The sequence below is a fragment of the Neodiprion lecontei genome, chromosome 1, assembly GCF_021901455.1.
Source record: "Neodiprion lecontei isolate iyNeoLeco1 chromosome 1, iyNeoLeco1.1, whole genome shotgun sequence".
In the NCBI taxonomy this organism is placed as follows: Eukaryota; Metazoa; Arthropoda; class Insecta; order Hymenoptera; family Diprionidae; genus Neodiprion; species Neodiprion lecontei.
Window position 1 is genome coordinate 19,482,498 of NC_060260.1, and position 25,735 is coordinate 19,508,232.

Genomic DNA, 25,735 nt, shown 5'->3' on the forward strand with positions numbered 1-25,735 from the left:
TTTCTCTCGCAATCAGACACTTGATCGAAAATAGTTTCTCTCTAACGAATTCTCTGTGCTTGCAGCACGTTTGGCTAGCGTCGAAGGGTACGTGTGTCGTATAATTTACTTATGTATACGTAATCTGACATATTTTTATAGAAAGATCGCAAAATCATAACGTTAATTTAGGTACAAGTTCGATATACATGTAGTTAAGGAAGTAACGCAGGAAATAGAATTGATGGACAAAAAAATACCAAACTTGGCAGAATGTTCGATTATAATGCAAAAGGAACTCATACAAATTTTTACGATCCGAGGTGGGTTTTTACGCGAGATGTTTGTAATTCTTTTTATATCTTTACAAGCCACTTCGACATGGCCGCTTATGATAAATGACGGAGTTAGCTGCACATTATTCCTTATATCTCCGTAATTGATGGATAGATCAGAATGAAATGTAAACAGCAGAGAGATGAAATACTCAACATCATTTATCCGGCTTAAAAATACTCAAAGGTGACTTATGAGAGGAATAATGAAAACAATGAAAAGTACTAATAGCGAATTTTCGGACCATCGCTAAAAATATTGCAACGTCGCATATTCGAGGTTATGAGCGCGCATTTTGAAATTTCAACGTATGTGACAACTCGTGCAGGCTATTACATTTTTTATAATTCTTTGCTTTTTGTTTGCACGACATATTTTACCTTTCCAATAAAATCTTGGCTTCTTTTCTTCAGGCATATCGAACTGGCGCTTAAAAGAAATTCACTGATACCGCTAATGAGCTGTCGACGGCATATTTGACATACATATACACGCGCACACAATCAATGAAAAGCGACGTTGCCAGATTAAGTCTACTTTCGTCAAACCACGGGCAAATGTTTTTATGACTAGGTGGGTAGTTGCGTTACTTCCTTAAGGAATCATCCTAGTGTAACGGGTTGAAAAATGAAGTAAACATTTTGAAGAGGACTGGCTCAGCCAGAAAACCATGCGGGATCGGTTATCGGATGTTTACGCTACGGAACAACTCGACTCGAGAGCCCCGAGGACTGCTCTCGGAGGAAGGCGGTCCTGGAGACATTCGACTGTTAGCCAGGAGACAAAGCGAAACTCAGGCCGAAACCGAAATATTCTCTACAATTTCAAATCTGTCAAAGTTCCTGTTTAAAATAAAATACCTTCTACAAAAATAACTGATTTTAGTAACATTTTTCGATGCTGATTTATCAATCTGAATTTTTTGTGTCAAATCAAAGCACTTATGAAGAACAGAATTTTTTATATCAAAATTGACAAAATGGCGGAAATTTGGAAAAAACAGTATCGAATTTAGGTTATTTTTTCGACAGTTTATGGGTAAAAAAAAATATGAAGATTTAGAAAAAAAAAAACTTCCATAGCAAGTTAAAAAATGGCTAGAAGAATATTGTGTACAAATGTAAGACGAATGGTTTGAAAACTCTCCGTTTGAGAGTGTACACAGTTTTGAAATATCACGTTTCGAGAAAGCTGCTAGAAAAAAAATGTAAAAAATAAAATAAAATGAACGTTAAAAAATTTATCTTATGTTCTTCATGAGTGCTTTGATTTGACATAAAAAAATAAATCTGATTAGCGTATTTTAAACATCGCAAAAAAAAATCACGATAATCAACTATTTTTCGACCCTTTACACTAGTATGATCCCTTAAAGAACGCCGTGAATAATTTTTTTTAAACTTACTTCCTTCTCATATTTTTGGAGAAAAAAAACGAGGGAAAATTATTATATAATCACTTGAAAAATGAAAAGATGAGCTTTCACTCGATCTCTACATTTTGATGTCTAGACAATTAGTTCGAACCATTTGTCATAATCAATAAGATTACAATGAAAAAACCACTTCAATTACTCACGATCAGATCATAGTACTATCCTTGTTCAATACATGGAGATAAGTAGCACAAGACAATGCTTTTAACGCTTCATACCAGCCCCCTGACACTCACCACTGCTCATATACTAAAAAATTGTACGCGTTTTGTCCCCCTTTTTTAGTTCCTCTACATGGCGCTAGTAGACTTTTGTCACGCTCGCTGCCCTCGCTGACCGCGCGCAAGCTTATCAGACAACTACTAGCGCCATTAGTGGTGGATGCAGAGTACAAAAAAACCGAAATTACAAAGGTCAACAAAAAAAATTATTTTGTTTCAGTTTATATTTGAATGAATAAATTTTTGAAGTTATACTTCTTTAGGCGCGTTATGAAAAACTGATGAGAGTGAAATTTCAAGATGCGCGCGCATCACTGTAACACAAAATTAACAGGATGTAGTTGCCCATTCAACCGAATTCATTAAGTCTCGAAAAAAAGCTAAATACTTATCCACATGGTTTTAGTTTTTACAGTCACAACACGTGTTTTATTTTCATACAAGTGCGAATTATATATGTGGCAATAAAATATATTCAGTAGTGATTTAAATTGAATATTTGGATTAATATTATTTACTATTTATGAATATTAGTGAAAAAATTGTGCTAAAATACTTTTTCAAGTGCTCCAATATAATTGAGGTTAGTTATCCGTATGTATTATTTATTGATATAAATTAAAATATCATTATTTAATATAATTAATACTAAATATTATTAAATTATCAATGTTGAATATTTATTATTTAATGATGCCAAAGAAGTATAACTTCTCACGCGCGTACATAAGTACACGCACCCATTTTTTATTCCACACATCGAATAATAATCAAAATTATCATTTATTACTTATAAAGTATGCTGTTTTCTATTTTACGTTGATATACAAGTATTTAAGTTTTTGGTTCATACCTATGACTAAAAACTTCAAGACTTATTTATAACGTAAAAAAGACAAAACCAAACTTCATAAGTAATAAATGAATATTTTGGCTACTATTCGATGTATAGAATTAAAATTGAATACCTATGACGCAAAAAAAAAATGTTCTTTTGGCCTGTGATTATCATATTTGAATAAAAGTGATTTAAATGCGAAACTCAAGTTTGTTTAATTGTTATTTACAATAAAATAAGAAAAGAAAATAGGTAATTTTTCTCAAAATCCGAAATATCGTTCTGGTTTCTACAAACGCAAACTTTATCTAATAAAACTGATTTTACTTTTATAATTAGTTACGTGACAGAAATGAAAATCTGACATCTAGAACCCAGACTAAAAATTCATATTGACCGCTGCTATTGATCATATGTAGTCGACATTCAATTTTGATTTATGTATTAACAAAAAAACATCAAACACATATCACGTGTATTTCTATTTTTTTCTTCAAACTAGGGGCTTCGCCCCTGCGCGCTTCGCGCGCCAACCCCATTTCGGCGCTACGCGCCTCACTATTTCCTTATACACTATCTGTTAGACAGGTGAATTTATTTGTGCTGATTTGATGACAGGTCCGCAACTGTTGATCGGTTGTTTCCGATCAACCCGACATTGCTATTGGCTCCCTATGCAGGTCTGCTCAGATTGTTTTCGTAAACGAATCCACTCACATGTACAAAACCCCCGATGCCATGCATCCCCAATTCCATTTGGCGACTTATTTTGCTATAGTTATTATTTTCCCCATAGTAGAAGAAATTCATAGCTTTGCTATAATTAGAATTTCTATGGCTTCAGACAAATTAAAAATTCGTTATGATATTCGAGCCAGGGATATAAAATTTAATCCCGGAGATTCTGTCTGGCTCTTTCAACCTCGAAGACAGAAAGGACGGTGTCCGAAACTACAAAGAAACTGGGAAGGCCCTTACTTAGTGGTTAACCGGATCAAGGATTTACAGGATCCAAAGAAACCTATTTCTTCTCTGATATAACTCTCCTCGAATTCTGTTTCATTACTTCTGCTGACATGTTTGCCAGTATGATATATTTGAAACGATACTCAGTCTCACCTCTGGGTGTCGATCTTGATTGCCGTATACGGGCTATTCCGCGTCAACCGGATCAGTCATCTCTCAGATATTTTTTTAATTTGGCATGTGGATTGTGTAGGGGGAGTTAGATTTTTGTGCCGAAGCGCGAATCTCATAATGCAAAATTCGATTTTTTATTAACAATAACAAATTAGACTCCCATTTTTTTCAAAAATTCATAACGTCGGCAAAAAATTAGATACAATATTTTTTTTTCAAATCACGCGGAAAGCTCCATAGAATTTAAAAAAAAATACGAAATGTTAAAAAAAAGTTGTTATCAATTGTTTATTTAACAATTAATTTTTCAAAGATTTTTAAAACAGTGACTGACACCAACAAAAAATTTTTTTAAAATTCTGACATGTTCCTTGAACTGTACTACAACCTGTGAATTAATTCCAGAGGGGTGTTTTCCTTTGTTTTCGAGTAAAAAATCATGAAAGGTGTCGATGCGCATGAAATTGCAGCGCGCGAAGTCTCTACGTAATGGCGGGCGGCCAGTTGCCGTCCACCGCTACCCCGCGGTGGCGTCGCAGCGTTATTTTAGTAATTTTCACGATGTAGGACATGATTGAAGAATCTGAAAAAAATACTGTACCTTCACAAGGCCTGCTTAAAGCGATAAGTGAAGTTTCAAGAATGTGTTTTTATTTTAAAATAAGTAGCAAGTTATGTAATTATTATCATTTATGTGCACTCTCATGGTGTGTAACGGTTATTTTGAATCTCTGTAATAAAAAAACGGTGAAAAACACATTCTTGAAATTTCACTTATCGCTTTGAGCAGTCCTTGTGAAAGTACAGTATTTTTTTCAGATTCTTCAATCATGTCCTACATCGTGAAAATGACTCTAAAATAACGCTGCGACGCAACCGCGGGGTAGCGGTGGACGACAACCGGCCGCCCGCCATTACGTAGAGACTCGGCGCGCCGCAATTTCATGCGCATCGACACCTTTGATGATTTTTTACTCGAAAACGAAGAGAAACACCCCTCTGGAATTAATTCACAGGTTGTAGTACAGTTCAAGGAACATTTCAGAATTTAAAAAAAAATTTTTGATCGTGTCAGTCACTGTTTTAAAAATATTTGAAAAATTAATTGTTAAATAAACAATTGATAACAACGTTTTTTTACCATTTCGTATTTTTTTTTAAATTCTAGGGAGCTTTCTGCGTAATTTGAAAAAAAAAAAATATTTTATCTAATTTTTTGCCGAAGTTATGAATTTTTGAAAAAAATGGGAGTCTAATTTGTTATTGTTAATAAAAAATCGAATTTTGCATTATGAGATTCGCACTTTGGCGCAAAAATCTAACTCCCCCTACACAATCCACATGCCAAATTAAAAAAATATCTGAGAGATGACTGATCCGGTTGACGCGGAATAGTCCATACACAATACGCCAGCGCGCGAAAAAGACAATTCCCGTCGGGAATCATCTTGATAATTCTCGTTTGCATGTTTATTTTTTGCGTGTCAGAAACAAATACCTATAAAATTATTTGTCAAAGACTGTCATAAACAGCCGATGACAGCTGTCAAAGGAAGTTTTGTTTGCTAGATGCTTTTTGTTTTGTTTTCGGCATCTCACCCCACCGCCAACTTCATGCGTATACTATTGTTATTACAATCTTCTTTATACTATTGTTATTATAATATTTTTTACCAGTTCATTTGTTCAGAACATTTTTATTAGATAGATAGATACAATATTTTTCAATTATTCTTTTATTTAAGAAAAAATTACTTTTTACGCACAAAGTTATCAGGCCTCAAACATCGAACCGTTTGAATTAATGATGTTATTAATTTATAAATGCTACAAAACTGACTCAAATCGTTGATTAATGAAATTTATTAATTAACATTTCATTGGAAGCCTATAGTTTTAATTTTAAAATCAATAATATTGTGTATTTAAGTGATATGAGTCAATTTTGTAGCATTTATAAATTAATAACATCATTATTTCAAACGGTTCGATGTTTGAGGCCTGATGACTCCGAAACGACTTACCTTACGCAAATCTTTATTCACATCTTTTTTGTAAAGCGTAAAATTTCCTACAAGAATATGTTTTGTTTATATCTTCACACTGATTCGTTTTCGAGCAATAAAATTATAAATTTTTTAAAAATTTTTTCCCATGTTATTTAAATGGGAAATAGAAAATTGAGAATCGCCACCTCTAAATATCAATATTAAGAGCTCATAATTTACCAAGGTCATTTTTGAGGGATACTCGGAAGATTTTTCAATGTTCTTCGAAAAAAAAAAATAGTCGGTTTTTTTGAAACACTCTAATATATAGCCTTATTATAATTAGATCTTGGATCAGATTAACCTTATTTATAATAAAACCATGTAATTACGGGCTGACTTACTTATTGATAAATCAAATCGACAGATTAATAAAAAGCTCGATTAAAATATGATAATTGTTCTGACAAACAGTTCTAGTGGGTTGTGAATCTCGTCGAAGTGAATAAAATACCACAGTTTGAAGTAAATCTGACATCGTTCTAAAACGTCCTTACTGACTCCTCTTTTTTTGGCTCACTGTACAAAATTGATACATCAGTACAGCTTCACTATCGTCATACAGTTTTATCTTGCTATTTTAAGTATCATTGCAGAGGCTTAATAATCTTTATTTTTCCACCATCAGTATCACGAATTGCATGAAGTTTGTGTGGGGCGAAGGGGAGCATCTCGTGTATCTTTGTGATGAAGGTCGAACCATACCTTACATTCCTTTTCCATACTAAAACACTTTCTGCAATACATTTAATGCAACAGCTAGGTAGTGAGTAAAATACCACATTTTGACTGTTGCAGAAAAATCATCACAAATTAAATCTTTAAATTATTTTTGTATATATTTCTTTATTTATTTATTACGTTTATATTATAAATTCTGTTAGATAAAATCTGTTCTTTCGTAATTTGTGTGAAGTTAAAATCGAAATCAAGTAGCTCTGTCACCAATCGTTGTCATCGGCAAGATCATCGTTTTGATTCTTCAAAGTTGAAAATAGTACATCACGTACCTTTGGTCTCGGATCTTCACTTATCTTTGTGGGGACTGCTTTCGCTTGGCCCAGTAACCATTCTAGCTCTGAAAATAGAGGAAATATGATTCCATAATATGAAATTATAGATAAATAATTCATAGAATAGTCTCATATTGTGCAAATACAAGTCGATTTTTAATTCTGAAATTTTAACTTAGTTATAATTCAATTAATAACACATAAAGCCAATCCCAGTAATAAAAATCAAGTATGAATCTTCTTAGTCGTTCCAACACCAAGAACCTTGACTTGTACACAAAACGATACAATATTTCTGTATCAGTTGACACACTGGATGGGGCATTTAAAGTATGACAGAGCAATAGTACTCAAACTATTGATGATACTCAAAAGAGTTTCAGATGAAAGTTACATTGTTCGAGAAGGCCGTCATACTGGACCATCTTATTTCTTTTTCGATGGAGGCGCCGAGGCTACGTCAAGGTCAACGCCACTTTTTTAAATGGAACAATGTATTTTTTTTCTAAGACATTATTACTGACTTTGAGGCAAATTCAGTAATCTACAATACAAGGTCATTCTAGGCACGCGAAGTACGAAAATAGTCGAAAAATGGAATCAAATCAAAATAATTATTGCCAAAGGATTTACTAACCTTGGTTTGTGTCTACCTACAGAAGCTGCTCGAAATGATGACCCTCGACTTTTAAGCAATTGTAACACGTTGTAAATTCGCTGTTTTCGTTTCGCGTAATCGTGGCAGCACCTACCACGCCTGACGACATGAATAAAAGAATATACCGAGCATGTGCTGAAATTACACCACAAATGTTGGCTGAAGTTGGACGATCTTTTCATCAGCGAATTAACAATTGAAAATAATTATTTTGATTTGATTCGATTTTTCGACTATGTATTTTAATACTTCGCGTGCCTAGAATGATCTTGTGTTGGAGATCACTAAATTTTCCTCAAAGTCAGTAATAATGTCGTAGAAAAAAAATGCATTGTTCCATTTAAAAAAGTGGCGCTGACTTAGACGTAGCTTCAGCGCCTCCACCGAAAAATAAATAATATGGTCCAGTATGACGGCCTTTTCAAACAATGTAACTTTCATCTGAAACTTTTTTGAGTATCATCGGTAGTTTGAGTACTATTGCCCTGTCACACTTTAAATGCCCCACCTTGTATGACATATGCAGTAGCCTACAATATTACGTATACATCAGTAACGGGCTGTCCATATATTATATAAGTTGATTTTTCGTGTTTGTGAACCCTCCTTCCCCTCAAATAATAAATCATAGAACTTCGTTAAGCCTCCCTTCCTCCCCACCTCAAAATCTTACATCACATTTAAAAACTATGTAAACATTCAAAATTTGTAAAAAATATTTGAAATTTACCAGGCTAAGCTTAGAGTAAATCCGATGTGACAATATCTACAAACATTATTTACTTCGATTCACCGGGTTAACCCATTACAAATACAGTTGAAGCTCGCTCATCCGACCTTCGATTAACTGAGGTTCCGCATTATCCGAGACGCCCATTTCATCCAAGCACTCTGTATTGACCGAGCTATATCTTTGGATAATACGAAGAACCTTGGATGAAACAGAATAATCCGCTATGCCTTGTAAGTATGAAATATTTTTGTGACGCTACTTTGTTTGAACACGCATAAACTTGTAAAAGTTTCATGAGATTTTTTACATTGCAAGATATAAACCCGACATTTCCGATTCTAGAATCAATGGGAGAACATCGCAATGGCTTGAATTGTATATGTTTTCCGTATCATCCGAGATTTCACTGATTCGGGGTAGGCTCTCCCCATATTATCTCGGATAAACGAGGTTCTACTGTACTGAAATTCATACCCATCGGGCACATGAAAACGTAAAATAACAAAATTATATCAGACAGTAAATTGCGTATTTTACAACAAGTAAATACTACTGATATAATCACAACAGTCATTAAAGTTATCAAAGGTCTATTAGGTCAATCCATTAAATGTATAGTTTAGGTAATACTAACACGATTTACGCATCTTTTTTTCCTGTGTTCCATACGTAAAGTAATCGTTTTTACATCAGTACAAAAAAGAGAGCATTGGAGTACATAAAAATGCTCTTTTTGTACTCCGCTGTAAAGAAACATCTTGTAAGTAAAATAGACGTTTGTTACGTAAAATATCATGTGCACCATGGAGGCAGTTTTTTTTTCTCACATGTTTGCAATTTACACTCGGCGCAAAAAGACCTTCTTTACCTCTTTGGTGCGCAATCTACTGTTAAATGTGTATTGGAGCCTGACTCCGTCTGTGTGCTTGGAAGGGACCCAGATCCCCATTGATCACAAACTGTAATTTTGACGATATTTGCGAAAGTTTATTCGTATTTTCACAATTTATTTCCGCATAAAACTTTATATCTTCCAATGAATCCAGAAAAAAAATCAAGCCAACCAGATTTTTTGTTGTAACTAATTCTGAGCCTCTCAGTAACCAACCTGTGTTGAACTTCGTTTGGTCTAATCAGTGTATATAAATTGAGCTATGTCCAAGTAATCTCCCTGGGATTTCTTACTTACAATTAAATTTGCTGAAAATTGAAGGACAATTGACTTTGTTGTTGAAAATTTTCAATAGAAATAATAAGGAAACTAGATCAATATCGGATGGAGCGTAATATACAGTGGTACTATTGTTTCAGTAATCTTAGGGTCATTCGAAACTCTTGATACAAAATACAGTGTCTTCAGGACGATGTCCTTTACGAAGTTAATATATGATATACACCTCACTCGAACGTTAAATATCACTCTGAGATCTTTGGTTCAACTTGAATAGGCTAATGGAAACAAGTAGAGTTTATAGCTAACAGTATATACATTTTACGATCTTGGAAAACTGATGCCATCAAATTTTTTTACGTTGAATCTTAGGCCATTTGTTTCACACCATTTTGTTAAACTATCAATATCAGTTTGGAAGAGCCTTCAATCTGCCTGCTCTAGGTTGCACAAATTTTCAAAGGTTTAACATCACAAGGCTCTTTACCATAGTAGATACGGCCCTGACGCGTAAATTCACTTTGATCCTTCCTATACCATTTTTTCTGCTGGGCAGACCCTTAATCGTCGATTCGCTGCCGAACTGTACAGGTCTAAAAACAAGTTCGGGTCTCTCAGACCCAACTGTGTACGAATCGGGCGAAATTTCGAAGTAAATACATGCATTTTTTTTCGTTGGTTCGATTTTAAATAAGTTATATTGAACAAATGCAAACGATTTTATTACAGCCTTTCGATATTACCATTTTGTCTTTTTTTTTTTATTATAAGTGTGATTTTGATATGGATGTGTAACATAATACGTATACTCGCTGCTAAGTGCATGTAAAGTCACAGAATAAATAAAGAAAATGTTTATTTGTTGATTTTATTATTGGCAAGCCCCATGTTTACTCGTAGTCAGGCAACCGCGTCTCGGAACGCGAGTACCATCGCTCACTGCTCTGCTTAAATTGCGCACTCCACATAGAATAAAGTTTTCCTTATAAACTATTTTTGTACTCAACAAAACGTTCTTGTCGAATTTAAAACCTATTTCGTATTATTCCTACCTAGAAACATAGAAATATACGTAGGTTCTGCTTTTGTGCTTTTACGCAATATAATTGAATCATAGCAATTTTGAGATCGGCAATGACGGTTTTCGTTATTCTTGATTCAATGTATACAAAACGTATCCAAGAAAATTGTACTTTTACAGTAGTGACATGTGAGAACGGGCCATATGTCAATTGGAACGAAAATCGACCTACTTCCCCTCTGGAGGTTTTGTTGATAAGGATCAAAAATTATATCATATTTTGTTTCTCAAACTTACATCTTTGCCGTTTTGAAATCTACAACGAAAATTGTATTTATATATTAAAAAAAAAAAAAAAGAAATGTCTAAATAGTCGTAAGTTCAGGGAAACTACATGATACGAAAGTTGGCCGGGTCTGGACCCAGTGTGTATAACTAAGTAGCGAAAAATACATATATGTGCACTACTAGAGTTAACTACGTCAGGACCATTTTCTGCCTCCAAATCGTTCAAGTACAAAGAGCGTGGAATATTATCGTTACTTCTTCGGTTATTTACAAACTTCCATAAAGCTACTATGTCAGAGTAGATCCCCACTTCTGTCTCCTCAAACGATATACCGTAGTCCACTTCCATTAGGATTTTACATTTGCTTCGAAGTAATTTAAACATGGAGTCATAATTAATGGTGTTATATTTTTGATCCACCTTATGGTATTTTTTTGTTACCCGTAGTGGCTACCCTGAGACAGTAGCTAAACCGTCTGAGGAACTTCGAGAAATGTGTTGCGTATCAAGCAGCATCTAGACTAACAAACTATAGTTATCGTAATATCGTTTGTACTGTCTTTGGATGATTTTTTCTTACATTTAAATTTTCACCCGATGGACGGTCAGATGCGAAAAATGCTTTCGTACCTGACCGCCATAAACGAAGGCCATAAACGAAGGCTATAAACCCTTCATCTGACAATCTGCCAAACTCTATCTCTCAACTTCTGCTTTTTTATTCTGCGTCCATACGGCAACCTTATGTTTTGCGTCTCTAATGCGAGACACTGCCAAATGGACAATTTTTGAATATTTTTAATCTTTGTGTCCACGCTAACCGTCACGTTCGGATTTTATTCCTTAAACTCGGGAAGTTTCTAAGTCAAGAAATTTGTCGAGTCTGCGTGCCAGCTGTCAGTAATATAATTTTATTATAGAGTGCATCCTCGTTTTAAGCCTACGCACATTTTTTATTTTCTCAGTATTTTCGCCAGATTTTCCATCTGGCAATTTAAACTACAACTCTTCCGTGATTAGCGACCTCTGGACCTCCTTCTTGGGTTTTCCGATCTGCGTGACCAATCATCTGTTTCTTAATATTCGAATAACGAAGTAAACGTCAACGCCTTCTTTTCTAAAGAACTCGAAATTGTCAATCACGGAAGTCAGTCTAGCCACAACCATCGAACTGTTAACGTCACACCCACTGTTTGACTGTTAGCTTCACGTCCACTTACTAACTTCTTAATTCGATACCTATAACTTGAAATCTTCGTTGTAACAAACGTATACTTGAATAAAGTATTAAGTTTTTTTAAAATAAAAGCACCGCGCAAGATTAAGTTGGCGCGCGGGTTCCCGTATTTGCGTGACGTCCTTTTTACTCCACCAAAAGGGTGGTGAGATTTACAACCTCATCAGGTATCGTACCATCGACGCGAGGAGACGAGACAAAATGTGTTGATTAGGGTACTACAGTTGATTATCTTGAATAGATACGAGTCAAGTTCATTAAAGCCCTCTGCACTGAGATCAATCGAATCTTTGATTAGTATACTCAGCTAATGTCTGCTCTGTTATAAACCTTCCTTTGTTCTCTTTCACGTTGTTCAAGGAGACGGTGTGGAGCGCAAGAATATTTGTACTACGCCGTTGTTGGGAGTAGACTGCTGACTATTCTGTCTTCATAGTCAATCCGAAGTCTCTAACGAAACTTTTTCAAAAATATCATAACTCAACACCTTGAAACTAATTGGAAGAGAGAACATTACGGTCGCACCTATATACCTATAAGGTAGTCGTTTAACACTATATGACAGTTTGCGCCATGTTTGTCTAACCAGGTGTCAGTAGGCACTATTATGTTACAGCTAACTAGTAGGATCACAACATTGGGGATAAATTCAAAGGACTGTTGTTAAACCTTGTAGCGAACAAGATAGAGTGGTATTGTTGGGTGTGAAGGTCAATGTCGAAATATGCCCAACCGAAACGTTTTGGTTTTTTATAAATAAAAGTTTATTTCGACATTGACCTTCACACCCAACAATACCACTCTATCCTATTGGGCATGAAGTCAACGAACTTCATTTTGAGGCTTTACATGTTTTTATAGTAAATTTTAATTCCACTATTATAATTCATTATTTTTGTACCGCTTGACTACCGCGTTGGGGTGATATAATTTTCGGTATCCCATGTATCAATCGAATCACCAAATCGGTTTCCCCTTTACCCTTTCTGTCATCCAATTCAGAAAAAACATTGTTGATCAACTCTCTTCACTTACGATTTCTGTCCTATGAAAGTTAACTATTATTCTTGGTGATGACTTTAGCATTTTGCAGTACCCAGATTACGTGCTCAGTTTCTTCGAATGCACATAGTGGGGCAGAATCCCAAAAAGCTGGTAAAAAATCAAATTTTTGAATTGTATGTATTCGTCTATATACGTCAAGATCTGGTTTACAGGTAGTCTTAGCATGAAATTCCGGACCTAGCAGATATGTACCTGCTCTAGGGTCGCCTCGGCATCGGTCGACATTCAGCCGTCGTTCGGTACGCACTGAACAAGTATACGCGTCAAAAAATTCTTGCCTGTTTCAAAGTGCTGTGAAACGGACGAAACTATCGCAATTTGGATTCTCCAAAATGGAATCACTTTCTGAAGGTATGCAGAATATATAGTTATGCACAGTTATTGCGTATTGTATGTTAGAAATATTTAAATTTTGCAACAAGTAAACATAAAAAATTGAACTGTTTTTTCTCAAATCGATTTTCTAATAGAGTTTTAAAAATGTCTTCGCGAGTCTCTGCCTCGTTTCGACAAGGAACTAATAGTGTATAGTATAAAGTATAATATACTAAAAAACTGGCTGCTCAGGACTGCTCAACGAATAGTTAGACTAATTTTTCGGAAGAAATACGTGGCGTGACATTAACGGACGTGTGAATGTAATGCATTGATTATTACGTTACAGCGCGTTGATATATTTTGGCAGCTCAAACGATGGAAATACAGCCCGCCGTTTTTTCGAAAACGTTGCCACATCTGCTGAAATTACAGGAGTTGATGAAAATATGATTCACCGATTTCATGTTATTTTGCAGGTAATTTCGACCGGATATGATATAGACGATGAAAAATTCAAAGACTATTGTGTAAATACTGCCCGTTTATTCGTTGCTTTATATCCATGGTATTACATGCCAACATATGTACATAAAGTGTTGATGCACGGAGCAGAAATTGTAAAATATGCCCTTTTACCGATAGGACAACTTTCTGAAGAGGCCCAAGAGTCACGCAATAAGGACATTAAGAACTACAAATTACATCATTCAAGAAAATGCTCCAGAGAATCGAATATGAGAGACATTTTCAATAGGCTTCTCGTAACATCAGATCCATTTCTCTCAAGCATCAGGAAATTGCCCCAGAGACCGGCGAAATCTCTATATAACGAAGCTAGAGAGATGTTTAAACAACCTGAAGTCATCAGACAAGAGACAAGGAACGATTCCGATTTAGATACAAGCGGGTCAACATCAGAATCGGAATCGAATGATTCGAACATCGAAGATGACATTCAAGATTTTTGTTACTAGAAATAAATAAGAGTTATTTGATTTGCTGCAAACTTTGTACTCAAAAAACTTTTGATAAATAAATACATTGCTCAAGAGATTTTTTACTCATTCAAACCCAAAAAAAATCATGAAATATTTTCTATTTAAAAATATTAAAAATTGAAAATTTTTACGGAATCGACCATATATCGCGTCTGCTATTTTACAAATTAACATTTCAATAACAAATTCATAATCAGTGATCCCAAAAACCCTTAAGAAATACGATTGGGTATTTTTTACTGAATAATTTGACTAATTACTTAAGTTATGTCTGCCATTTTGGGTCCGCCATTTTTAAAATCGTGATTCTGATAACAGTTTCGTAATCAGCGACCCCGAAAACCCCCGGGGAAAGAATTTAAAATCATTTACGCCACTTTCTGATTTTTGGCCAGCTTTTTGGGATTCTGCCCCACTGTGTCGAATGTGACCAATACCGGTATAGACTTTGTACTTCACGTCTTCTATAATCTAACAATTTTGATGTTGCTGCTATAAAATAATGTATTCCCAAGCAAGGGGAAACTTATCTCTGTCAGAGTTACGACCCTCGGTTTCATGTATGTTGTGAAACAGGATATTCTTGCCACCAACTTTTTTTACGCTTGATTCCTTTAAGACTTTCTCTTCAATATGTGTATTATTGTGTATGCTCGTAGTGTGATCATGCTTCTTACAGCATAAATCTTCTCAACAGCATTATCTGATCTACTTTCAACATCATTGATACAAACAACAGCATCCTGCATTATACAAAAGTTTACATTTAAACAAATTTTACTTATTTACAATTTCAAAATGCTATTTTTAATAGCAATTGCACAAAAAATACCTTACCTTAGAAAAGTTATAAGAACCCCCCTCCCTCAAAATATTATCAAGTAAGTAATTATTCTGCCCCCTCCTCGCCATAAACATTTTATGTAATATGCAGACAACCCCTAAGGGTTACACTAAATTCAATGATTAAAACTATGTAAATCTGTTGCGCGGACGCTATAGTCAGTCTTTACAGACCGCGTGTTATATCACTTATCTTGACTAATACCTAAGCACAAAACTGCATGCAATGCCAAATACAAATGTCCAATAAACTTTGTGATTCATAACACAATAATAGAAATGGTTTTTCTGCAATTGGTGGTAATCGAATTACACGCATACATGCTATGGTGTTTTGTGTAGTAACTTTATTGTCTTCTTCACCTGAAAAACTTATTAATCGAAAAAAAATCCTTACAAAAGGATATCTCTTGAAACCGAACAATCACTGAAAACCAGTATACAGCCAAAATAAAAGTACGAGTGTGACTCACAGTGGCTATGTAGATTTTGCACCAAGATTTGAATTGCATCAAAATATATTATAAAAGCAATGTTTTTTTTTGGTGTTGCGATACTAAAACTGTGAAACGTTATTTCACGGTAAATAGTTTTCTTAAAGTACCGATTTTTAAAACAAATTATCGATAAAAACTGTTTCATTTCATACCATTGAATATGATAAAATCATTTTTAGGTGTGGACATATATTGCATAACAAAATGGGTATGGTTGGCTCGGCAAGTTCGTCTCGTAAAACGTTTTTTTTCCAATTCTCAACATGCATTTTTTACCTGCTTCAGTGATCTTCATTCCACGCAATTCAATTGGACCAATGAACTGCTTAACCATGTTTCCGTTGTTATAGATGAAAATCGTTGGCAAATTACTGTCCGGCCAATTTGGAATACAAGTTGTAGAGATGCTTTTCAAAAACTTCGTCGCTGGGAACTTTCTAGCCAAAGATGTCAAGTGTTGATTCAGTAGAGAACACAAGGGGATCCTGAAAGAACATTGAACAATTGATTAGTGATTGTGAATTGAAGGTTGTAAGGTTGATTTTGTGAAAGAAACGAAATACGTAATAAATTAGTTCCGAATCAGCCTAATAAAACCATTACTATTGTACCCTACTATCCTCACCATGTTAAATTGTATCCAAATTTAACATCATCCAGAAAACAATTAGTCTTTTTACAGCTGTTATTTGGAAACAAAACATGACACAGACATGAAAAATATGATTGTAAAATTTCAGACATCTACAAATTTATCTGACATGGTCCAAACTTCAATTGTTTCCTAATTATTTTACGATTGTGATTTCTCGTGATTCATTTGCCAGCCAAAATATACACTTTTCTCCATAAGGAGAGACAAAATGAGGAGGGCCCCCTTAGCGCCGAAACATCACGAATTAAATCCCTCACTTTTTCATTGAACTAAACATTGAGAACTTTCACCGAGATAAGGTCGAGAAAATATTCAACACGAAATAGTATATCCTGAAAGAGAGAGGTATACCTCTGTGCTCAACAGGTAGTTAACAATTGATTTATTAAATAAAGATTATAATTTTTAAAATTAAAAATAAAATTTTTAAATCACAAAATACCTTGAGCCAGTACAACAGATATTACATTCATAGATTATTTGGTTATTTCTTTAATCAAGGTTGTGCTTAGCACAGTTTGTTATCTAGCACAAATTTATGTCACACTTTACAATTATCCAATAGCATATCTGATTCGGATAACTGTTTTATAGTACATAATAATGTACAACAAATATGTTTAATATACTCTGATATTTTTGCGCCTTTTGTTTTATCTGACACTTGTACATTTGGTAATAGGTTGAAATACTTAATAGATGTATAGATTTTTTTTTGAGATTGTTTTCTTATTCAATGGTCTTTTGATGTCTTTATTTCTTGTTACTGTTATTGTAATGATATATAGCATACTTCTTTCTGCATAGTTTTGTAATACCAAGTATTTTAGTACTTTTGAAAAGTTTTTTGAATCTATTTTGAAGTAATTCAAGAGGTTGCAGATCAGCTGCGTAAGCACCTCTCCAGACAATTAGAACATAGTTCAAAATACTATATACCAGCATAAGACCTAGGTATTTCAAATTTTTCGACTTACAAGAGGAATATACGGTCGACGGGTTTTTGTAATTCTTTATACTTATAGTAAAGAAAGGTCCAGACGCAAATAACAAATCCGCAAAGCTATAGGGCTAAGTATCCAGAAGTTTTCGAAAAAATGAATTTGGAATAATGTAGGAAAGTTACGAGCGAGGGATATACGCTTATGTTGAATAACTTGATAACGAGGCTCGTGGCTCGCCGGGTAGCACACGAGTCTAGTATCCTGTAGATCGCTAGATCGAGTTTCACTGCTGAACTTATTTTTTTGTCTCAAACTCTTTGAACGCCTATACCCACATCACTTAACAAGGAAATTTGTTTTCGGATGGAGATTTTGTAAAAAAAAATTTAGTTGCAAAACTTCATCCTTCATACAATGTGCAAGATGCCGTAAAACAATTTGCTTTCCTTGCTTTTACGACGAATATCATCCGGGTTCATGTGAAACTTTGGAGCAAGAGTAAAAGGTTACGTGATTGTAAGAAAAACTATAATGTAATAAAAAAGAATGAACGCCATATATGTAACGATTATTTTTGTACTGTAAGTTAGTTAGAATTAAGGAAAAATATAAAATAAACTCTTGCATTACATTTTTGATTTTTGTACAAAAAAAAAAAAAAAACGTGAGCTTTAGATAGAGATAGAGAGAGAGAGGGAGAGAGGAAGAGAGGGAGAGGGAGAGAGAGAGAGAGAGAGAGAGAGAGAGAGAGAGAGAGAGAGATAGAGAGAGATTATTTGCATCGTTGTACTGCTCGGTACACTATCCACATAACTAATATAAATTATTGCACTGCAAATATTATACACTACCATTACTTTACACGGAGATCTGTTTTCCTCTATAATCTGAAGCTTTCTTTGTCCAGCACAGCTGGGTCGACACATAATTTTTAAATTTTATTTCCCAAAAATGAACTTTTACCTGACTTTTCCAGCGTCTAAGAATTCCTTGAAATTTGCATATTTCCGATATGATAACAATCATGATAACCCGATATAAATAAACAAATTTACTTCTATTTGATGTAAATATGTTCATTCGGCATGCATTACCCTTGCTTGTAGAGATGTAAAACAACCCAAATCTCTTTTCCGGCACAATTAACTTCTTGAACATAATCTTGTGCTGATATTTCTCTAACTTCGCCAAATTTTGCCTTCTCCGTAAGTTCTTTAATTTCAGCTATCCTCTTTCTCCGGTATTCCAACAGCACTTTTTCGTCTTCTTCGTCTTCAAGTTCATCTAGCTCATCGAGTGTTAGACTGTCCGCGTTATGGCTAGCTGGAGAAAATATAATAATGAATAATACTGACTCATGCAACTCAAGGTGGGTAAATTTGCTCTCGCTCATCAGCAATCATGGTGACCACTTTTCGGACAAAAAATTCCCTGATTTCTCCCCGACCAGTTGTCCAATTTTACCTGACTAAACGTCTTATTATTTTCATTAGTGCTACGAGTTCCCAATTAAAATACCCCCAATTCTTCATTTCATTTAAAAAAAAAGTACATGTTCCCATTAGAAAAAACAATGTTGACCTCCAAATAACCTTGTAAACCTCCACCAAATGAAAAGTACGATGGTACGGTGTTTTTGCCCTTTCGAACCATGACACTTTTATTTCAACCACTTTCTCTAAAATGGCTGGTCTCGAGATATTCTGCTGTGTCAACTTAAATGGACCACCCTGTATACCGCGACTTTTCGTGGATGGTGAATGACGGGGACACCAACCCAAACTAGCGTGGCCTATGGGATTGCGGTTAACCATACCCTTTTCAAGCTAGATTACGGTTGGATTCTCACGTGTAACAAACAGCTGGATGCAGCATACTCTGATAGGTCAATTTACCAAAACCACCATTTGGTGACGTCTGACACTTGGTGATTTTGGTGAATTGACCAATCAGAGCATGCTGCATCCAGCGGGTTGGTGCACGTGAAATTCCAACCGTATACTGACACTACAGTTTGAACTCGAGAACAGCGCGCGTAGAATTTGAACTCCAGGATAGCTCGCGTGGAATTTGAAGACTGAGAGCATTTTGTTCAACGGAAAGAAAAGTACAATGAATTAGTTTGCTCGTATACGGAAATTATTCTGTGAATATTTATGCAAAATCGATCAATGTAATTTCGATATTGGGTGGTTCATGTAAAAAAAAAAATTGTTCATATTGTGAAGAAATGAACTAATCGATCGACAAAATTTATCAATTACGGTCAGGTTTGACTTGCAAACATTTTATCATGAATCAAGCCATTCGTAAAAGTTTTTGCTGAATCGTTGGAACAAGGAAATTATTGCCCATTACAATAAATGATTAATAATTATATTATAAGAAAATTATGCTAAATTAGTAATTTGTGTTACAGGACTTCCGTTTCCGGAGTGGTGTGAGTGACAGTTGGTAGAGAGAGTGAGCGCGACAGTAAAAGAAAGTAGTGGATTGGTAAGGGTGAGTAGGGAATGAAAGAGTGCAGGGAAGGGGGGTAGGCCGAGTAAGGTAGAGCTAATAGGTAGGGAAAGGAGCCATAGTATGGGATCGGTGATAACGGTGACGGATCTATGGAAGAGGAAGAGGGCAAGGAGAGAAGAGGAAGTAGAGGAATTAGAGGAATTATAAAAAAGGGAAAGAGTTTTTGGGAAGAGCAAGAAAGTGCAGACGTCGCCAGAGGGCACGGGAGGTGAGGAAGAGAAAGAAGAGGGAGGTAGCATAAAAGAATTATTAAGGGTGATGAGAAAGGGGATAAAGGTAGAGAGAGAAGAGGTCAAAGAGCAGGGAAAGGGCCTCAGGGAAGAAATGGAGAAAATAAAAGGGGAAATAGAAAAAAGAAAGGAGCAATAGGTAGCAGAGAGAAGGAAGATGAGGGATGCAATTAGAGACCTGGTAAAGAGATTAGAGGCAGTGGAAGTTGCGAGGAGGGGCAGTAGAAAAGATAGAAGAGATGCTGACAAAGGTAGAGAAAAATAAGATAGAATATGACGTAAGGAGGGTGGGGGAGGGGAGGGTAGGGGTGGCTGAGCAAGCAATGGAGAGAGTAAAGGAGATGGACTGGGCGTTACAGAGGAAAGAAAGGGAGGAGCGCAGGGAAAATGTAATAGTGAAAGGGGCAAGAATAGAGAAGGGACAGGAAAAGGAAGGGCTGCTGAAGATTATGCAGGTAGAGGTTGAAATGAGAGAGATGTGGGAAGTAGGTACAAAAGGGGAGGGGAGAAAAGGGATATGGGTAGTAAGGCTAGGGGTCAGAGAGCAAACGAGACAGGTAATGGAGAAGAAACGGAAATTGAGAGGAAGGGAAGAAAGAATAGAAGAGGATCTAACCTGGGTAGAAAGAAAAATGAAGTGGAAATTGAGAGGGGTAGCAGCAGCTGAGGAGAGGAAGGGAAATAGAGTAGGACTAGGATATGGGAAAATATGGATTGAAGGGAAGATGTGAAAATGGGATAAGATAGAAGAGGTGCTCAGAGATGATATAGGCAAAGAGGGAGGGAGAGGGAAAGACGGAGGGGGAACAGAGCCCAGAAAAGGACAGGGAGGGGATAACGAGAGTCGAAAGGTAAGAGGGTGACGCGGAAACACTGGAAAGGGGGAGAGGGGATAGGCTGGCGGGGGAATGGACAAAGGGGGAAGAGGAGGATGGGCAAAACACAGAGGGGTGGAAAATGGTATTCTGGAATGCAGCGGGGCTAGGGAAGAAAGTCGAGGAGTTATGGAAGGGATTAAGGAAGTAACGCAACTACCCACCTAGTCATAAAAACATTTGCCCGTGGTTTGACCAAAGTAGTACTTAATCTGGCAACGTCGCTTTTCATTGGTTGTGTGCGCGTGTATATGTATGTCAAATATGCCGTCGACAGCTCATCAGCGGTATCAGTGAATTTCTTTTAAGCGCCAGTTCGATATGCCTGAAGAAAAGAAGCCAAGATTTTATTGGAAAGGTAAAATATGTCGTGCAAACAAAAAACAAAGAATTATAAAAAATGTAATAGCCTGCACGAGTTGTCACATACGTTGAAATTTCAAAATGCGCGCTCATAACCTCGAATATGCGACGTTGCAATATTTTTAGCGATGATCCGAAAATTCGCTATTAGTACTTTTTATTGTTTTCATTATTTCTCTCATAAGTCACCTTTGAATATTTTTAAGCCGGATAAATGATGTTGAGTATTTCATCTCACTGCTGTTTACATTTCATTCTGATCTATCCATCAATTACGGAGATATAAGGAATAATGTGCAGCTAACTCCGTCATTTCTCATAAGAGGCCATGTTAAAGTGGCTTGTAAAGATATAAAAAGAATTACAAATATCTCGCGTAAAAACCCACCTCGGATCGTAAAAATTTGTATGAGTTCTTTTTACATTATAATCGAACATTCTGCCAAGTTTGGTATTTTTCTGTCCATCAATTCTATTTCCTGCGTTACTTCCTTATTAGAGTGGTACGTTGTGGTCTTAATGGAGACTTGGATGGAAGAGAAGAGATAGGATAAGATAAGGAATAAGCTGCTAGTGGGGTCCGAATGGGAAGTGCGATATACGCAAAAAACAAGAAAGGAAAAGTATTGGGGGAATAGTGACAGGGGGAAGAAAGGAATTCGTTAGAGAAGAGGGAATACAAGGAGAGGAAAAAGGGGGGATGGTTATGATCAAAATGAGAGTGGGGGGGCGGGGGGGGGGGGGGTGGTTGGCTAGCAATAGGGATATACGTAAACGGGGACGTGAAAAAGAAATTAGAAGAAATGGAAAGAGTAGAGGAGGCAGGCGAGGGGACAAAAATGCTCGTAGGCGGAGATTTCAATGCCAGGATAGAACAAGAGGGGGGAGGGTACTGGGGAAAGAGGAAGAAAGTGCAACTAGGAGGTCGAAGGACAGGAAAGTAAACGCGGAAGGACGGGAGCTGTTAAAGTTTATAGAAGAGACATACTGGTCGGTAATGAATGGAAATACAGAAGGGAATAAAGAAGGGAAATTGACGTACGTGTGAGGGGCAGGGGAGACGTTAATAGACTATGCTATGGGAGATAACGAGGTTAGGGACAGGATGCAAAGAGTGAATATAGGAGACAGCGTGAACTTACAATCAGATGATCATCCAGTTACAGTATGGATGAGGGGGCAGTGGTCAGGAAAGGAAGGGAAAAAAGGATAGGAGAGCAGCTAGAGGGGTGTGGACAGAGGAGAGCAAGCAGAGATTTAAAAGAGAGGTGAAATGGGAGGGAGTAGGGGGAGAGGACATAGGGAAAGAGATAGAGGAAAGGCTAAGGGAGTTTAGACGAGCAGTAGAGGCAGGGAGGTGGGGGGATAGAGAGAAAAAGGGTTGGTGGGACGAGGAATGTAGGCAAAAGAAAGCAGGGGTTAGAAGAAGTCTAAGAAATTGGAGAAAGGGGATGGAAGTGGGGGAAGAATGTAGAAAGACAAAAAGGGAATATAAGCTATGCGAGGTAAAAAAAAGGGAAGAGAATGAGAGATTCTTAAAGGAAGCAGATGAAGCAAAGACGGAAAGCAAAGTATGGGAGATAGTAAATAGAGAAAGAAAGAAGTGAAAGAGGATAAGTAAAGGAATAGGGGCAGAGGAGTGGAGGAGGTGTTTTATGGGACTGTTAGGAGGGCTGGAGAAAAGGGTAATAGGGGGATGGGGACAGCAAGCAAGGGCGGAGGGGGGGGGGGGGAGGATGAAGAGAGTGAGATATAGAAGGAGGGGATAAAGAAGGCGATAGGAAAAATGAGGGACGGAAAGGCACCGGGAGTGGATGAAATAGGGGGGGGGGGGGGGGGGGGGGGGTACGTGGTATGGGAATATCGGGGGGAGGAGATAGAGGAGTGGGTTTAGAAACTTTATAATGAAGTACATACTGAGATTGTGACCGGAACAAGTATATTTTAAATCGCGAAATCCAATGATGCTGAAACTGGCAGCCAGAGTTAGTAGCCGAACCTTAGAATGCAGGGACGAATAATAGGGGACGGGGCCCCGGGATAAAAAATTTTTAACGCATGTCCAAAAAAGTCTGAATAAAATTCACAGAAGTAGTTTTCCCATCGTAGAACACGGTGCCGTTTCAACTGTTGCGTTGCAAAGCTCCGTTGTTTATTAATTTGTTAATTAACAACCGGCTGCTAACATTAAAATCTACACGCATGACCGAAAAAATCTGAAAAAATTCACAGAAGTAGTTTTCGCATCGTAGAACACGATGCCGTTTCAACTTTTGCGTTGCAAAGCTCCATTGTTTATTGATTTGTTAATGAACAATTGACAATTCGTATAAAATGCTTTTTGCCGAAAGGTTGAGCAGAGAAGTCATGGAATAAGTGAGTCAGCGCGTATGAATAACAATCGGAGACGTGATATGTGATAAATAATAACAAAGAGGACATGCAGGTCTGCAGTGATTCTTGAATGTATGCATGCGCAGAACATATTTATAATTTGCATGAGAATAGTTATGTTCATTACCAGTATTATTAAAAAACGTGTGGGTTGTATGGATTGATTGTGTTTGGCATTTCAACAATTCTGTTAATAAACAATTGACAGCAAGACGAATACACATGCTCGTAAGAATTTTTGATAATTCACAAGTATTTCATTTTTATTGCACAAGACGGTGAATAGTCGACTTTTGCGTTTCATGACTTGTTTATTGATTGTTTTCATGAAAAATAGACGGTGGATGAAACGCGCACGCTCGTAAAAACTTGAGAAAAATTACAGATATTTCATTTCGCACCCAGAAAACGAGTTCGTGAGAACTCCGACGTTGCACGGCCTGGTTCGTTTGTTATCAATTTTTTTAATTAAACAAATGATAGCGACAAGGGCCCTCATGCTGAAAAAAAAGTTAAAAAATTCACAGACGTCATATTTCGAACCCAGAAGACGGTCACATGAAAACTTTGGCGTTGCACTTCCGAATTGTCGAGTTGAAAAATTATAAACAATTAGCAGCCGGTAGCAGCAACGCATCACGCATGCTCGGGCAAATTTAAAGAAATTGGAGAATGTTCCAATTCCAACTATAAAAACGGTAACAAGTCGACTGTTGCGTTGCACGATTTGGTTTTTTTTTTTATCTATTTTTTAATGAACAATCGACGGTGAGACGAAAACGCATGCTCGGAAAAATTTGGAAAAATTCTTGAATATTCTCATCTCAACTCTGAAAAAATTTACATGAAAACAACTATTAAAATTTGAAAATTGTAATTATTTTCAATTTGATTATTGAAATATATAATTATACATACATGATTATATAATACATAATTATTTGATATTGAGAGTTCTTTGATCGTATATTAATAAAAAAAATAAGTAAAAAAGTTGTCAAGAAACAAATTTTTTCATAAAACTGTGGAGGTACCCCATTTTACCCTCCTACCCCCCCTCCCCCCTTCTCTAAATATCACCTCACGTTCTTAAAAGTGTAATATTAATTTAAAGTTATTGTAATTATTAATGTATAAGTAGACTATAAATTTCCGGCTGTATAAATGAATATTTGCGACAGTTAAAGATTATTTTTAGACAGTTAGAAATCATTCCACAGTTGAAGAAATTTGATAATCGTTCTGAAATTATAGCTCGTTAAAAAAACGGAGCTTTGCAACGCAAAAGTTGAAACGGCATCGTGTTTTACGATGGGAAAACTACTTCTGTAAATTTTATTCAGATTTTTTTGGACATGCGTTAAAAAAATTTTATCCCGGGGCCCCGTCCCCTATTATTCGTCCCTGCATTCTGAGGTTCGGCTACTAACTCTGGCTGCCAGTTTCAGCTTCATCGAAATCCACCCTCTTGGTGAGAGGGGTTAGAGTTGAAATGAAAATCCGGAAAAATTAGGGAATCCTTTTTGAATTATTTGGGATCGATTTGGGGGGCAGTCTGGAAAAATTCTTCAACAGTCTCAATAATTCCCTTCCAGCCATTTATTAGATGTTGGTCTTCTTTTTTTTTCCTTGATCAAGTTTGAAATTCCCTGACATTTCCATGATTCCCTGGCCAATATTTTTTCATCCGACATTTCCCAGTTTTCCCTAACCATGGTCACCATGTCAATGCGTATCAATGGCATTTCAAAACAGACTTCGAAAAACTATCACAACCAAATTTTTAGATATCCAATATTTCTGGTTTCCTAGTTATGGAAAAAATTAATATAAAAGAATTGCGCTAATACAGGAGAACTAAAACTTATAAAGCAAGCTTCTATGATTTTCCTAGAGTACTAACAGCCCGTT

The 25,735-nt window shown here is 36.2% G+C and overlaps 1 protein-coding gene across 1 annotated transcript in view; it reads right to left on the reverse strand.

Annotated features, from left to right (window-relative positions):
• Positions 1-6,823: 6,823 nt before the first annotated feature.
• LOC107227352 (viral IAP-associated factor homolog) overlaps positions 6,824-25,735 on the reverse strand; it is a 35,870-nt gene continuing 16,958 nt past the window's right edge. Inside the window, exons 3-5 of the mRNA XM_046745398.1 lie at positions 18,534-18,762; positions 16,117-16,325; positions 6,824-7,075 (exon numbers count right to left, since the gene is read on the reverse strand). Of these exons, the coding sequence (XP_046601354.1) occupies positions 6,939-7,075; positions 16,117-16,325; positions 18,534-18,762 (575 nt within the window). The 3' untranslated portion in view covers positions 6,824-6,938. The remainder of the gene's footprint in view (positions 7,076-16,116; positions 16,326-18,533; positions 18,763-25,735) is intronic.